At 41.8% G+C, this 15,591-nt stretch overlaps 1 protein-coding gene across 3 annotated transcripts in view; it reads right to left on the bottom strand.

Annotated features, from left to right (window-relative positions):
- Nucleotides 1–685: 685 nt before the first annotated feature.
- The window catches only part of POGK (pogo transposable element derived with KRAB domain), a 24,895-nt gene continuing 9,989 nt past the window's right edge, over nt 686–15,591 (bottom strand). For all 3 annotated transcript variants that reach the window (XM_069094699.1, XM_069094698.1, XM_069094697.1), the window contains exons 3-6: nt 9,891–10,017; nt 8,477–8,590; nt 4,891–6,372; nt 686–2,799 (exon numbers count right to left, since the gene is read on the bottom strand). In XM_069094699.1, coding sequence (XP_068950800.1) covers nt 4,904–6,372; nt 8,477–8,590; nt 9,891–10,017 — 1,710 coding nt within the window. In that variant the 3' untranslated portion in view covers nt 686–2,799; nt 4,891–4,903. The remainder of the gene's footprint in view (nt 2,800–4,890; nt 6,373–8,476; nt 8,591–9,890; nt 10,018–15,591) is intronic.

Genomic DNA, 15,591 nt, shown 5'->3' with positions numbered 1-15,591 from the left:
CTCCTTGAATGACTGTCATTGAAAAGCTAAGACAGAACCAGAGTTAATATTTTTTTTCAGTGGTTTAGTACTGTTGTTGATGGTTAGCAGACTTAAAAACCTTGTCTAAGAGGCTTCTAATTCATTCTGAGGATAGCAAATGGCTTGTATTAGGGTTGGACACTTGATGGATAATGAGAAGATGCCTAATTCTAGGTCTCTGTGTTCTTTCAGTGGGAGGACCATACACAGATGGGTTTTGTAGGTCATTAAACTGGTTCACTATTTCTCAGTTTTTTCATCGACATTTATGAAAAAGAAATTTTGACGTTTCCTTTACTGACATCATGGCAAACACTTCTGCTAGTAATTGAGTCAGTTATCATCTTGAGAGGTTCTACTCTTTTGTAGGGGTTGCTTCATATTTGACTTGAAGTACACGGCTCTTCTTATGAGGCCCTTTGATTGCCAAATTAAATTGTGACACAAGTATTTTATTTCTTCCCCTTAGACCCAAAAATCCCATTTTAACCCCATGGCACCAGTGTCACTCCTTCCACTGAAAATAACTAAACTGTGTTATTTGTGGCTGTGCCAGAGCCACCAACCTGAGGAATAAATAAAACGTAAAGTGAAATAGGATGTGCCGTAAGTATCCTTGAGGCAGGATAGCAAAACTTGAAAATGAAATAAAACCACCACAGTCTTTATTTTTATTATCAAATTTTATTGTTGGGGTTAATTTCTACCTACCTTCTATTTCAGCTATCTCTGATTCTGAGTCCAGGAAAACAAATATATGCTACAGTCATTATAAGTAATAGTTCTGTAAAAGTGTTGGGGCTTTGAGGCATAGATCATAATTAAATCAGTGGAAGAACATGTGAGCCCCGGAAAACCCTGACATTAGAACTGTTACTCTAGGAGAATTCTATGGTATGATGCACCCTGTCAGATGCTGATGAGAGGCAGTGTGGTGTAGAGAACTGGCCGATGCTGGCTGCGTGACCCTGGGCAAGTCACTTCTCAGTGCTCTAGGCAGCTCTCTTGAGATCTGCACTGGCAGAGGGAGTTGCCCTGGGGGCAGTTCCCTGCACCAGGGAAATCATGGGTTTGGAACAACCACCACTAAAAGATGCTGATGAAAAAATGGAAGGGATTGTTCATAGAATGAAGTAAGTGCTGATTAATTCACTGCCCAGCTTTCCCAGTGGAAAAAAAAAATTACCTAACCTCTAACCCATGATCCTGAAGTTAAGATCACAAAATTCTTGAACCTCCCAGTACAAGATAACCTCTCAGTTACAGATGATTTAGGGTAACATAAAGGGGGTAAGGGACAAGACTAGCTAAGATTGGAGGGGACGTGGAAGAGATTGGAACTGGAAGCCAGTTCCAGTAACAGAGTTAAAGAGAGGGAATGTAGAAATATCCTACGGGAGAGAAGCCTTCTGCAAAAATGCAGTTCAAAGGAAGATAATGAAATTTAGTCAAATGTCATTTATCCTGCAGAAAGAAGTTAGACTGAATTGGATCCACTGTTTCCCTGGTGGAAAAATAAGCGAAAAAGGCATTCGAAAGGTTATGTCCCTGTAGAGAACCTGAGTCCCTGGTCAGAAATAGGGATTTTTTAGGAAGGCAAGAGCGGTTTACTAGCAGTGGAAAAGTGAGCTGAGAAAACAGCAAGAAAAAAGGTAACTGGCATTTAGATACACAGATTTGGTATTAAATTAGCATTTCTAATTTTAGCTTTGTCCATGAGCTTCTGTTACACTTTGTGAGGTGTAGGCAGCTTTAAACAAAAGCTTTCCTACCCCTCCTTGACTAAGTGGGAATGAAAATCTCTTAAAATTATAAAGATAAAGCGATCCCACCTCTGCAGAGGTGGAGTTGTTACACCAAAGTTCCCAAATGGCAGTGGCCAAAGGTCCAAGTCCCCTCACTGCCCTTGTGAAGATAAAACTTATTAAAGAAACTAGCAAAATGAGTAACAGAGAAGTACAAGGACTTTGTACCATATACAGTAGATAATTTATGAGAACTACTGTTGGCAGCCTGAATAGCCTTTGTATTGATTGCCGCCTTAGCTTTAAATATAATGGGGAAAATACCCCGGAGTCAATGTTTGAGACTAGAAAAAGTCTAGCTGCCTGCTAATTTGAGAGGGTAAGTAAGTACAGAATACTCTATTTTATCCTATATCTTCCATCCTAATCTAGTTTACCGCTTATAGAAGCATTTTATCTGCCGGCACCAGTTCAGGATATCTTATCTTGCCATTAACACTAACTGGTTTTTCCAGTAAGAGAGGAAAACATAAAGAAACCCTAAGTGATAACTACATGCAGCTACAGAACCACCTCCCCACTTGTGACTTACGTGGGATGGCATTTGGGAAACATTATCAAAGGCGGAATGAAACAAATAATAATTGACGTTTTCCCCACAGAAAGGACAGTGGTAGGGCTTGTCTCCTATGTGATGTTTGTGGTGATGCACAAATGGGCTTTTCTCCATGAAATGCCTCTGTCACCCATGATATTTACAGACTGCTTCTGGTGGGCACACAGAATAATCTTCAGGACAGTGCCACAGACAGAACAGAAGCTCAGTTTTTCTTTTCCACATCCAATCTCTTGTGAAAATGTCTCTCCTGAGGGGAAGGGCTCTGCATTCTTGGGAGGGGATGCACCCGTGGCTCATCTTACCCAGGCTTCTCTGACCAACTTGTCATTTTCCTGATGTTTTCTGTGCATCTGCATCCCTGGAACCTTCCTGAGGATTTTCTTCCTCAGTTGTTTCCATTCACAGTTCCACTTGCTGGAATAAAGAGAGAATCCAAGCATAAATCAGTCCTTGGTTTTAGAAGAAAAGAAACTGTTGATCAAAGTTCTTCATGATTTTTTTTTCTTAAAAAATCATGGTTAGCCCTTCAAAATGGTGCTGTAGGAAAAGGTAAAATTCTTCCATATCTTAACATCTTCTCTCTTTTTGCCCCCTTCCCCCTCCACTGTTTTCTTAAACTCAAAAGAAAAGAATGGAAGATGTGAAGAGAAATGACAGGAGTCTAGATAGATGAAAACAGGAATCGCACCTGACAAAGATGCAATGCCAGGTTTGATTCTCTGATTCTCGGCCAGGTCCAACTACATATCACCCTTGGAAAAGGATGGCTCCTATCCATCTGCCAGACAGAGACCAAGTCTAGTAGGCAAAGAGGGTCACAGCAACATTCTGTACCCATCTTGGAAAATTGATTGTGACCAATGCAACTAGAAGGTGGTGAAAAGGAAGAAACGAAACCTGCTAAGTTCAGAGTCTGACAATCTTAGGAACGTGTTCTCCCGGGAAGAGAGGTCAAGGATGACAGCAAGACAGACTGAAGTTAGAGGACCAGTGGTGTGATACACACCCAGACACAATATAAGAACTATTTCAAATAGTTTTAAGATGAACCAGTTCTTCCCTGGAACCATTAAGGTAGTAGGATCACTTACCCTAACCTAAACTCTAATCAGCTTTTTATTGGTTCACTGACATAAAATCTGAACTAATTTGGGTAAATGAGTTACAGTTCTACAGATTTTAAAATGAGGGGGGGAAAGGGTGGGTGGGTATATATTTAATTTGGAGGTACCAAGGACAGGTATTCTTAATGTTTGAAAAGGTTCAACAAGTATCAATATTATTTCAAGTATCGATATTGTTTCATCCCACTGGGATTGTCCCTGACTTCAAAAAATGCTTTTAGGAGAAAGAACTATTCAAATTATTTCTAAGACGCAACAAGTACACAATAATATATAGTGAGATTATATTTCTGTCGGTATCATTCTTCTCTGCTCCTATTTCAGGAGGTAAAAAGAATCACCCTTCCTTCCAGGGGGCAGCGTTCCATTGCATCCTGCTCCCCATTTCCTGTAAAGTTAATCAGTATCTATCAGAATCTCTGCTCTTCCTCATTCAAATAATCCTTGAGGACCTGCAATCTTATATTCTCAAACTGTACTCACTGCTGCCCTAAGTTTAGAAGAAAAATACCTTATATTAAAAAAAACAAACCCCAAACAATTTTCAAGCTTAAAAAGTTCTTTCACATAGGTCTTGGCCATAACTTGTTTTGTTCTTGCTGTTCAGATGTATCTATGAACGACAGGAAATCTCTGTCATTCACTGCCTGCTCAAGTACATCATTGTGGTGATTAACAAAATGATTTTTAAAAACACCTTACAGAACAGCCAGCGGATTACAGTTATTCAGGAAGCACTCAAGAAGCAAAGACCCTGTTTTATTTAAATTGTCTGTATCCCCGAGGGACTTGCATAGTGCCATGTACACAGGAAATCCATAATCCTGGATTACTGATCTGGATTCCCAAGTGGGGCTTCAGTAGTTCATAGGTAAAAGACCCCTAGTACTGGTGCAAAGAAAACAACTCAATTCAGTCATTGAAGCATAGATTCCACGTTCATTGAGGTCAGATTGGACTTTGGCCATCTGCCAACGTACTGCCCAAGCCAATGAAAGTTTGTGGCACTACAAGTACATCAAAGAACATAAAACTTATCACAGCTTCTCAGGTTCTATTATAAGGGAGAAGAAAAAAATTGGCTTTCAGACATAACATTCCATTATTAAGACTTGGTTTTAACTAAGTAACATTCTCTGCTGTTTTTAGCCAGTACACTTTGTTTCAATGTAACTTCTGTTTTGGTGGCTTACTCATTGTTCATTTTGGTTATAAAAGTCCTCCTGGGTCATGAAATAAAATCTATAGCAAGCAATCAGTCCCCCAAAAAGCAGAAAATGTCCTTAGCCTACCATCTGCCCAGTGAAGATCACAAGGGGAATGGAAATTTGTAAAACATGAACATATCAGCTAAGAAAGGCACTGTTCATTCATATATCACCTTAACTTCTGCTTCAGTTGCTCTCTGTCATGCTGTTACCTTCACCTTCTCTTGGGGGATCACTTCCTCCCGACAAGTCACCCTCAAGTTCCCACAGGACATCCGCATCATCCATGCTGCTAGACACGTGGCACTTTTTGAATCCCTGGACAATGGAATCACTGGAGATGCTGTTCCATGCAACCATGACCCACTCCAGAAACAGGCCAAGGGGAGGCTTCTTGGCATTGCCAGTTGGGCTGAGTGCCAGATTGCCAGCAAGGAGCCACTCTGAGTACTGGGAACGCACACTGTCATTCAGAGGTTTATAGACTACCACATCAAGCACTTGTAGCTGAGAAGTCAAGCCTCCAGGGATGATGACCATGTCTGTATCCATGGTTTCCATGGAGTTTTTGACAGAATCAGTAGCATGACCTCGATAACCATTTAGGATCAGCATACCCCGCTGCCTTGGCACTGCTCCAGTCCTACGTTTCCACACCACCTCCAACCAGTCCTGCATCAAGTCCTCTGTCATCCATCCATAGCGATGGCAGCGAATTTCCATCCCACTGGGGAACTTTCCAGGTGGGATATATGTTCCCCTTAAAATGATATATGGAGGCAATTTTCTTCCATCAGCCAAGACACCTAGCATTGCTGTGATTTTCAGTTTTTCCCTGCCTGGGGTCTTCACCAAAACAGGCTTTTCCCCTTGGTTGTCAACAGTCACTCGAGATGGTACCTCCAAACAGATTGGAGTCTCGTCAGCATTGCCCATCTGCCCCACCATATAATCATGTGTCTTTCGAAGGGTCATGATGCTACGTTGGTAAGTGATGAGTTTCTCAGTCAAGTCCTCAGGCAAATGCTGGGGCACAGGTACCTTATGTCTCAAAGAGAGGTCATACCTCCTCATCATCCTACGACACCATCCCAAGCTCGCTTTGAATCCCTTTTCAGGAATATTCATTTCCTGGGCAATTTCTAAGGCTTTAAGCTGCATTGCCTCTCTAGTGATTGGGTCTCCCTTGGCCTGCCTCTGCCTCACATACTCGGCCACTCGCTGGTCCACCAGAGCAAACCTTCCATTCTTGGGGCCTCGAAAAGCACGTCGCATTGCATGAGCGTTCTGGAGTTGCATCTTCACTTTCCGCCAGTCACGGACATTTTTCTCCAAAACACCAAACTGCTTAGCAGCCTGGCAATTGTTAGTGCTTTCTGCATAATCCACAACCATTAACTTGAAGCCTGCATCATAGCTCCGGCGGATTCCCCTACTCAGCTGAAACTTACTTGCTATGTCATCTATTCCCAGATCATACCCTGGGAAGCCCATGGCCATGAAGAATGGGTACCCTTCAGTCCACTCAGACATTTCTGGGATGTCCTGGGGCAGATGGAAAGCAAAGTTTTCAAGATGCTGAGGCTGGGGGAAATGAGGAGTGATGCTCAATGGAGGGGTCCACTCTGGATGCTTTAGATCAGATTCTTCATTCCCTGGGAGATAATAGGGGAGTTAAAAACTATTAGTCTACATGTAAATTCCTACATTTAATGAAAAATTAGCTATAGGGGAAGACTTAGGCATCTGAAGACGCCATAAAAATCTGCTCAAGCCTTTTCCTTTCTTCCTTTCCACTTTCAGATCTCCAGTGTTCCAAAAGGCAGTCCATTTGGTTCGGCATCTCTATTCTCATGACAACATCAAGTCTGTGAATTATCAGTTATGTATTCTAATGTACAGAAGCTCTATTCAGGGGGACATTAGCCAGTGTGACCTAACAGAAAGAACCTAGCATAAGAATCCAGGAAATTTTCAGGGTGGCTAGGTGGCACAGCAAGTAAGAGCACCAGCCCTGGAGTCAGGAAGACCTGAGTTCAAACCTGGCCTCAGACACTTAACACAAAAACTAGCCGTGTGACCTTGGGCAAGTCACTTAACCCCAACTGCCCTCCAAAGGCAAAAAAAAAAAAAAAGAATTCAGGAAATTTAGGCTCTAGTCTCAAAAATGAAATAATATTTGTAAAGTGCTTAGCAGAGTGCCGAGTCCCTGGCACAGAGGAGACATTTTTAAAATGCCTGTTCCCTTCTTCCTCCCAGTTATCAGTCCATCCATATAATGAATATGTTGCAAAACCCCAGGAAAGTGACCCAGGTTCTAAGCTCAAACATCTCTCTAAGTTATAGTAATTCACTAAAAAAGCCAAACCCAGGTAGAACATGCCAATGATAACAGCTAACATTTACAGAGCTTTAAGGTTTACTAAGCTTTTTACATATTTTAACCTCATTTGATCCTCACAACAATTCTGGGAAACTGATGCTATTATTGTCCCCATTTTACAGATGAGGAAACTGAGGCAAAGAGATGGGAAGTGACTTGCCTCAGATCACAAAGTTAGTATGTGACTGAATCAGAATTTGAACCCAGATCTTCCTGACTCCAAGTCTAGCACTGTATTACGGGTACTGTCCAATTTCACAGCACAGCTGTGAATTCAAGCAGTTGAGTGGAGTTCCAAAGAGACCTAGCTATAACTACTGTGTTTCCCCGATAATAAGACCTACCCTGAAAATAAGCCCTCCCCTTACTGTGTAAGATTCCTCTAAAATAAGCCCTCCCCCGAAAATAAGCCCTATTGAGATTGCTACTGTAGTGAAGGTGATCCCCTGCACTACACGCTACATTACGGTACCCTCTGTATGCACCGTAGCCCCCCCCCCCGTGAAATGCACGCCGCGTTCCGAGCTGCATCCAATCAGAGCTACAGCAGTGAGCGCGTCATCCTGTTCTTCCCCAGTGATTTGCTTATTGAATAAAGGTACACTTTTTTGTTCACATTTACCTGTTTATTAAAATTGCTGTCAATGTTCATTAAAATAAGCCCTCCCCTGAAAATAAGCCCTCTGGTGTTTTTCTGTCCAAAAAAATAATAAGACAGTGTCTTATTATTGGGGAAACACGGTAGTTATAGCTAGGTCTCTTTGGAACTCCACTCAACTGCTTGAATCAGATTCACACTACAAATTTCCATTGGGCTGGAACCAATGACCTTATTTAACATAATTACAACTTTGAATAGTATGAATAGAATACATGTGACTACTTCAGGGGATTGATTATTGGCACTAATCAGGACCTAGCCCATTTCTAAATTCTGACTAAAACGGCTGAGTATGATTAGGAATTATTTTAAGCCCTGTTTCCTATCCATAGACAGTTAATAAAGTTACTCTGTCTTGATGGAAGCAGCCATGATATTTTATTCAAATAACCTTGCCCTGACAACCTTAGTGCATAAACCTATTGTTTTTTGGACATGTGTATACCAACGTGGAGCATATTTGTCTGTTGAGTCTACTTCCCCAAATGTAACTAAAAAGGAAATTGGTGTTCCAAAGTCCTTGGAGGCTTGTTTTCATCCTTCTTGGTTTGCCCCAAACAAAACAAAACAGAAAACAAACCTTCCCCTGCTATCTAGTACCATACACTGATGAATATCATATTACCATGACCAATCCAGTCCTTGTGTCTGAACTACAATGATTCCAGCTGCATACATTCCTCCAAGGTCATTCTGAATAGATTTACTCTCTTACCTGTGAAGGAGCCTCCTTGGAATTTCCAATCCTCAGAGTTCTGAGGGTAAGGAACCCAAGGGCTTTCCTCTACTTCCAACTGAGAGATCACGTCTGGTTTAGGAAATGGGAATTCTGTTCACAGAAAATAAAACAGGAAAGAATGGGTCACAATTATAGAACACGGTCAAAGTAACGTATGATTTAAAGTCTACCATCCCAGCAATACGGGAAACACACAGTTTAGCCAAGTAAGGGGGAGGAAAGTTCAGGGTTTCCTTGAAGGAAATGTCCACTGAGAAATATATGCACTTTCCAGTCAGGAACTGAAGGATCTCTGCCAGCAAGGACAAGAGTTGATGATATTACTAGGAAAGGGCAAGACAGCAACTGGCTTTAGCAAATAGATAAATGATACCAATGATAACAGTTCATGTTTACCAAATATTTTACAGTTTACTTAAAAAAAAAAAACTTTCCTCATGGTAGTCCTTTGAGGTAAGCAGAGTGAACATTATTCACATTTAACAGATAAGGAAACTGAGCCTCAGAACTTAAGTAATTTGCCCAAGGTCACATGACTACTAAGTATCAGAACTTAACCCAGATCTTTGGACACCAGATCCAAATACACTAAGGAGCCTCTTTAAAGAGACAATTTTTTTAATTGCTTATTCTTTTTTTCTGTCTGAATATGGGGCCTGATTATTGGCATAGTGAAATTCCAGTGAGAAAACTCCCTTTACCAATAATGTAACTCAGTAACTGTTCTTCAACTTAAGGTCTGGGGGAGCTGCCTGGAGGCAGTGAGTGGTCCAGGAGGTAGTCTGGGTCAGAGGAAGGTCCTGAAGACTCTTTTTATGCTCTAACCTCTTACCTCTACTCATAACATGAGCTATCATCTGTAAAGTGCTTCTTTGTCTCATTTGATTCTCACAACAATCCTGTTAAGTGGGGCGGCTGCTTTTAGTAAACAGTAAATTTTTAATCTAACATATTTAATGGACAAGTTTTAAATCAATTCAGATAAATTTATGGATGGTAGATCCAAAAGACATTAAAAATGGAAGCCAAGGATACTCTGGGGTACAACCCAGAACTTGAAGTTGACATCACAGATTATGCATTGCCAACTGCTGATGTCACTGAGAGATAAACTATGGGACCAGAAGCACCATGGGTCTGATCCAATGTCACACTTATTTTCTTTGCAATGAGGATGCCCAGAATTCAAACACCAAAGTTCTGAGGTGAGATTAAGAGTTATGTGGCACCCTCTAAGTGCCAATATTTTAAACAAGAAATTAGTAAATATGAACTGTTGAGGGGAGAGATTCCAAGTTTTGGCTAGAGCTATCTTGACACACTAGAAATAAGACACAGATACAATCCTCAAGACGGAGATTCCAGGAGATATAAGAAAGCAAATCTTTACCTAGAGACAATACGGTTTCATAATTCATTCTCATGACCTCCCGGTAGAGCGCCTTTTGTTGCTCAGTTAAAACTTCCCATTCCTCATCAGAGAAATATATGGCCACCTCATCAAACAGGGCTGGTACCTGAAAAAAATGAATATCCCTCACTCAACACCTGAAAGACAATGAGGTAAGATAGCTGAGTTGGGATGGATCTTAGACATCACTGAATCACAATATGCTGGAAGCAGCCTTGGGAATTATTTAGTCCAAACCCCTGATTTTACAAGATGAATTACCCAAAATCATAGAGCTAGTAAAGGGGCAGGGCCAGGACTAAAACCCAGGTCTCCTCCATCCCAGTCCTGTTATTAACCATACTTTATTGTTCAACCCCTCCCCCTCACTCCCCATTTTTCAACTGGACGATATAATAGAAACACGTATTTAGCATCTACTGTGTGAAGAGCACACAAGATGGTAGAAATTATAGAATAGGTAGCAGTCCTGTTTGGTTGAAATCTGATTGCAGAAAACCTGAAATTCCAAGCTGAGGTATTTTTATTTTATTGCACAGGCAACAGGGAGCTACTGAAGGTCTAGGGGCAAGGGAGTGATTTGATCAATCAATTAAGTCATTTATTTTGCATCAATTCTGAGTTAAGAACTGTGTTAGGCACAATGGATACAAAGGTGAAAATGAAATAACTCCTGCCTTCAAGGAGCTTTCATTCTATTGGGGGAGACAACATGTCTACATATAAGCATAAAAATCAATTTGTGATTGTTCTCTCAAACCTGTGCATGAGGACAGTTTGTGAAGGACAGATTGGAGAGAGAAGAGGCTGGATGGAAGAAAAGAGACTAGTTAAGAATCCTTAGTCACCTGGGGGGTGGGTTAGCAGAAGGGAGTCAAAAGAGAGATACTGTGGAGATAGCACCAACAAGACTTGGTTGTGATTAGATGTCACAGATGATGAGTCCAAAATTTCAAACCTGATTGACTCAGAGGCGAGAGGTCAAGCCCACAAGCATTTATAAGTGCCTACTATGTGTCAAACACGTGCTAATTGCTGGAGACACACAGAGAGGCAAAACAAAATGAAAACCAGTCTCTGCTCTCAAAGAGCTCACAGCATAATGGGGCAAATGACATAAAAAACAACTGTGTATAAAGAACATATACAGAATAAACTGGAGATGATCTCAGACAGAAGGCACAAAGATTAAGGAGGACTGGGAAAGGGCTCTTCGACAAAGTGGGGCTTTGGCTGGGACCAAGGAAGCCAGGAGGTAGATTTGAGGAGAGAGTTCCGGGCCTGGAGGGCAGCCAGTGAAAATGCCCAGAATTTGGAGACAGGGGTGTCTAATTTGAGGAAGAACAAGGAGGCCAGTGTCACGGAATCTGAGAATATGTGGAGGGGATTAAGGAATAAGAGAAGGAAAGGGGCCAGGTTACCAAGGGTCATGAACCAAAACAGAAGAGGCGAGATGACGGACAAGTTTAGGGGGAAGATGATAAGTTCACTTTTGAATAAGCTGGGTTTGACATGTTAGGGAAGCATCCAGGTAGAGATGTCAACCAGGCAGTTGAGAAGACATGGGTAAGAGATGGGGCCTAGATAAATACACTGGGGATCAAAGGATCACAGAATTAAAGGTAGAAAGGACTTACAAAACTATCTAGTCCAATCTCCTCATTTATAAATGAGAAAAATGCCTCAGAGGTTATATGACTTGATTAAGGTCACACAGATAGTAAACACAGATGTATGAGTCAGTCAGCTACAACAGAGGTGATAATTGAACCCACAAAGACATATATCACCAAGGAAGAGAATATAAAATACCTTCCTTAGCTACCTTTAAATCCCAACTAAAATACCACCTTTACAGGAAGCCTTCCCCAACCCCTCATAATTTCTGTGCTTTCTCTCAGTTTATTATTTCTTATTTATTCTGTATGCATCTTGCTTTGTATATGTTTACATGTAGTTCCTCCTCTCACCCCCCCCCCCCCACTGGATAGTAGGCTCTTTGAGGGCAGGAGCTCCCTTTTGACTCTTTTTTGTATTCCCAGCACTTAGCACAGTGAATGGAAGATAGTAGGCACTTAATAAATGCTTCTGGATTGAAAAGGACCTCAGGCAGACCTGAGGAGACACTTGGACCTCAGGGATGGAAGTAGAACCAGGTCAAGAAAGTCAGGAGAGGTCTAAAAGGTAGGAAAGGTACTAGAACTGAGCACTGTCATGGAATTTCCTTTGAGAAAAGAGAGAAGTAGGTCTCCAAGGTATGAAATGTTGCAGAGAGGTCAAGAAAGGTAAGGCCTTGGATATAGCAATGGTGGAATTATTAGCTGAGCAGGTTCAGTGGAAGTTAGGTACTGAGGAAATAGAAGCTATTAACTTCAAAACAAAACAAAACATTTTTTAGGGTCTTTGGATCGTAGGGTTTATACCTGGAAGGGATCCCAGAGGAATTAAATTCAACCCCACCTTTTTATAGATGGAGAAACTGAGGCCAAGAATGATTCAACAATTTGGAGAAGTTGACTGGTGACTTGGGAGAGACATTTCAATGGAGGGAGTGCTGGAAAAATTTTATCTTAGGCGGTCAAAGGGAAATGGGGGAGTGAGGAGGTGGAAACAATACCTCCCTCCCATCTCCACCTCCCATGCAAGACATTTACTGATCTGAGGTACCACGGGTAACACTGGGCCTAGGGCAGGGCTGAGACTAAAGGTTGACAAAGTAGGCAGTTGGGTATGGGGCGCAACCAACAGGGCACTTCTTAATTCTATTCATGAATGCCAGAAAAATCCCTTCTCCATGGCTCCTAGGTATTTATTTTGTGATAAGCCAAGTCATGTGTTACAGGGAAGGCTCAAATTGCACTCAGGGTTTGATTTTTTAAATCCTGCCTAGAGCCCACAGATGCTTTGTCCAGGCTCTTTCCTAGGAAGCCAGTCCCTCAGCATGTCACCCTCCTGACCCCTTTCTCATCCCCTTCCCCGACTCTCCCCTTCCTCCCCACCCCCACCCCACCCCCCGGAAATTGAAAGTCATAAAATACAGCTGAAGATAGGTTTTATTAGAAAACTTCTTTAAGACTGCCCAATTCAACATAGGCCTTCCTTCTCACAAACTCCAGAGGAAGACAGCCATTCTCCCTGAGGGCAGATTTGATTAGCAAATAGGACAAGCAGGCTCCATTTCAGGATAGGAGAGCCCAGTGCTTTTCAAGCCAGTTCCTTTTTTCCAAGAGCTCTTGTTTTTAGCACAGAAACTATAAAACCAACTTTTTTAGAAAAGTGTAAGTGGGAACCCAGAAATCTCCCTTCCCCCAAGTTTTAAATAGTTTTTTTCCCCCTACTCTCAAAGGGGGAAAAAATCAGAGGAGTTGGGGAAAGAGGAAGAAGTTTTTGCATATGAAAGGTACGTGTTTAACACCAAAGTCAAATTTGTGGATTTGTATAAAAGAGGCAAACTAACTTCCTTCTATCTGCATGGGAGAAAGCTTCAAGGAAATTCTCTTTAACACAAAGGTGGTAGCTTTACTGATTGTCTCAACACTTTCTAACTTCTCCACCTTCTCAGGGCACTAGGATGGAAAGTCATTTTTAAAACAGCAGTCCAAAGTAGACAATGTTCCGGCTCACAACTCCACCCCATTCTTGGTTATGAATCACCTCATAACTAAAATATGTACTTTCTTCTACTGATTTTTTTTTCCTCTTGGGCTCCTACTGGATCACAGAATGTTGGAACAATTAAAGAACACAGAGATGACTTATCCTCTTCTCTTTTCTAATATCACCATCACCTTAGTAACAGCTTTCATCTCTAATCTGAACTACTGAAAGCTTCTTAATTGAACTCCCTACATTAAAGTCTCTGAACTAGTATCATCCCACCCCTCAATCCTATATCCATATAGCTGCTAAATTGAATGTCCTAAAGCATAGTTCAGGCTCCATTCCTCCCTAGCTCAAGAAGCTTCAATGACTCCTCATTGGCCCCTAGGATAAAGTAAAAAAAACTCCTCCCCTTAGGCATTTAAAGCACAGATCTGGCCTCCAGGCTCCTCAGACTGCTCCCCCTCACTACTATACATCCTAGCCAAAAACGACAGAGTATGTTCCCTGCTTCCTTTACGTGACATTCCAACTGCTGACTTTGGGTTTTTGTACAGGCTCTCCATGCCTGGAATTCTCTCCCTCCTCACTTTAACCTCTTAGAATCTCGAGCATCTTTCAGTGCTTAGCTCAAATATCACCTCTTCCAGAAGCCTTTTCCTGATGCCCCTCATCCATCACTGTGCTTTGAGAGAGAAAAAGAGAGTGAGGAGAGAGAGAGAAGAGAGAGGAGAGGGAGGGAGGGAGAAAGAAAGGGAGAGAATCTGTATATTCTTTTCTTATAGGTGAACATTTCCCCCCCTCTCCACCTAGAAGCAATATGTGGACTCCTAGAGGGCTAAGACTAATTAACTTTTATATTTATATTCCCAGCAATTAGTGTACTACTTTGAACATAGTAGGTATTTGTTGAATGATTTATCTAGTCCAACTGCTTCATTTTACAGCTCACAAAACAGAGGCCCTGTAACAGGAAAACGATTTGCTAAGTAGTATATTCAGACGCTGAAATCTAGGTCTTCCAGCTTCAACACTGGTGCTCCTTCCACTATTCTCATCTTTGCTTCCAAAATTTACCCCTCTTCCTAACTTCCCTACTACTGTTGAGGGTACCACCATCCTCCAAGACCCTCAGGCTCACAAGCTAGGAGTTACCTTGGACTGCTCAGTAGCTGTACCTGGTCCCCCCCCCCCCCAATATCCAAGCTGTTGCCAAGACCTTTTGATTTCACCTCTGTACCATCTCTCAACTTCACATCTTCACCATCTGTTGTCAATTTCACGTCTCTACCAGGCCTGGTCAATTTCACATCCTCACCATCTCTTTTCAATTTCAAATCTTCTACCATCTCTTGACAATTTCACCTTTGCAACATCTTTTGAATATTCCTCCTTCTCTTCTTCCTCATGCTGCAGGCTTTCATCACCTCATACCTGGACTATTGTAATAGCCAGCAGGTAGGTCTACCTCAAGACTCTTACCACTCCAGTCCATTAAGCTACTAAAGTGATTTTCCTAAAGTACAAATCTGATCATGTCCACCCCACCTCCCCTTAATAAACTTTTGGTTCTCTATCACCTCTAGGATCAAATATAAAATCCTGTTTGACTTTTTTTTTTAAAAGCAATTGGGGTTAAGTAACTTGCTCAAGGTTACACAGCCAGTTATTTTTTGTGTGGGTGCCAAGTATCTGAGGCCAGAACTGATCCCGGGTCTCCCGACCCCCTGTTGCCGGCACTCTTACTGCACCACCCAGCCGCCCCTGTTTGACTTTCAAAGGTCCCCTCCCACTTTCCCAGTCTTCTAACACCCCCTCACATACACTGTGATCCGTCCATATTGTCTTCTAGGCTGTTTCTTACACAAGACACTTAATATCTTGACTCCAAGCTTTTTCACTGTCTCTTTCTCCTCTCCCTATGCATGGAATGCTCTCTCTCAGCATCATCTCTATCTACCTCCTGGCTTCAAATCTCATAAAAAATCCCATCTTCTATAGGAAGATTTTAAATCTACTGCCTTCCCTCTGTTGATTATCTCCAATTTATCCTGTATATATTGTATTTATACGTAGTCAT

This window comes from Petaurus breviceps, unplaced genomic scaffold, assembly GCF_028583685.1.
Source record: "Petaurus breviceps papuanus isolate PSGF00001 unplaced genomic scaffold, PetGlider_PUasm1.0 220, whole genome shotgun sequence".
In the NCBI taxonomy this organism is placed as follows: domain Eukaryota; kingdom Metazoa; phylum Chordata; class Mammalia; order Diprotodontia; family Petauridae; genus Petaurus; species Petaurus breviceps.
The sequence above is the reverse complement of the archived record's forward strand: the minus strand, read 5'-3'. Positions and strand labels throughout refer to the sequence as shown.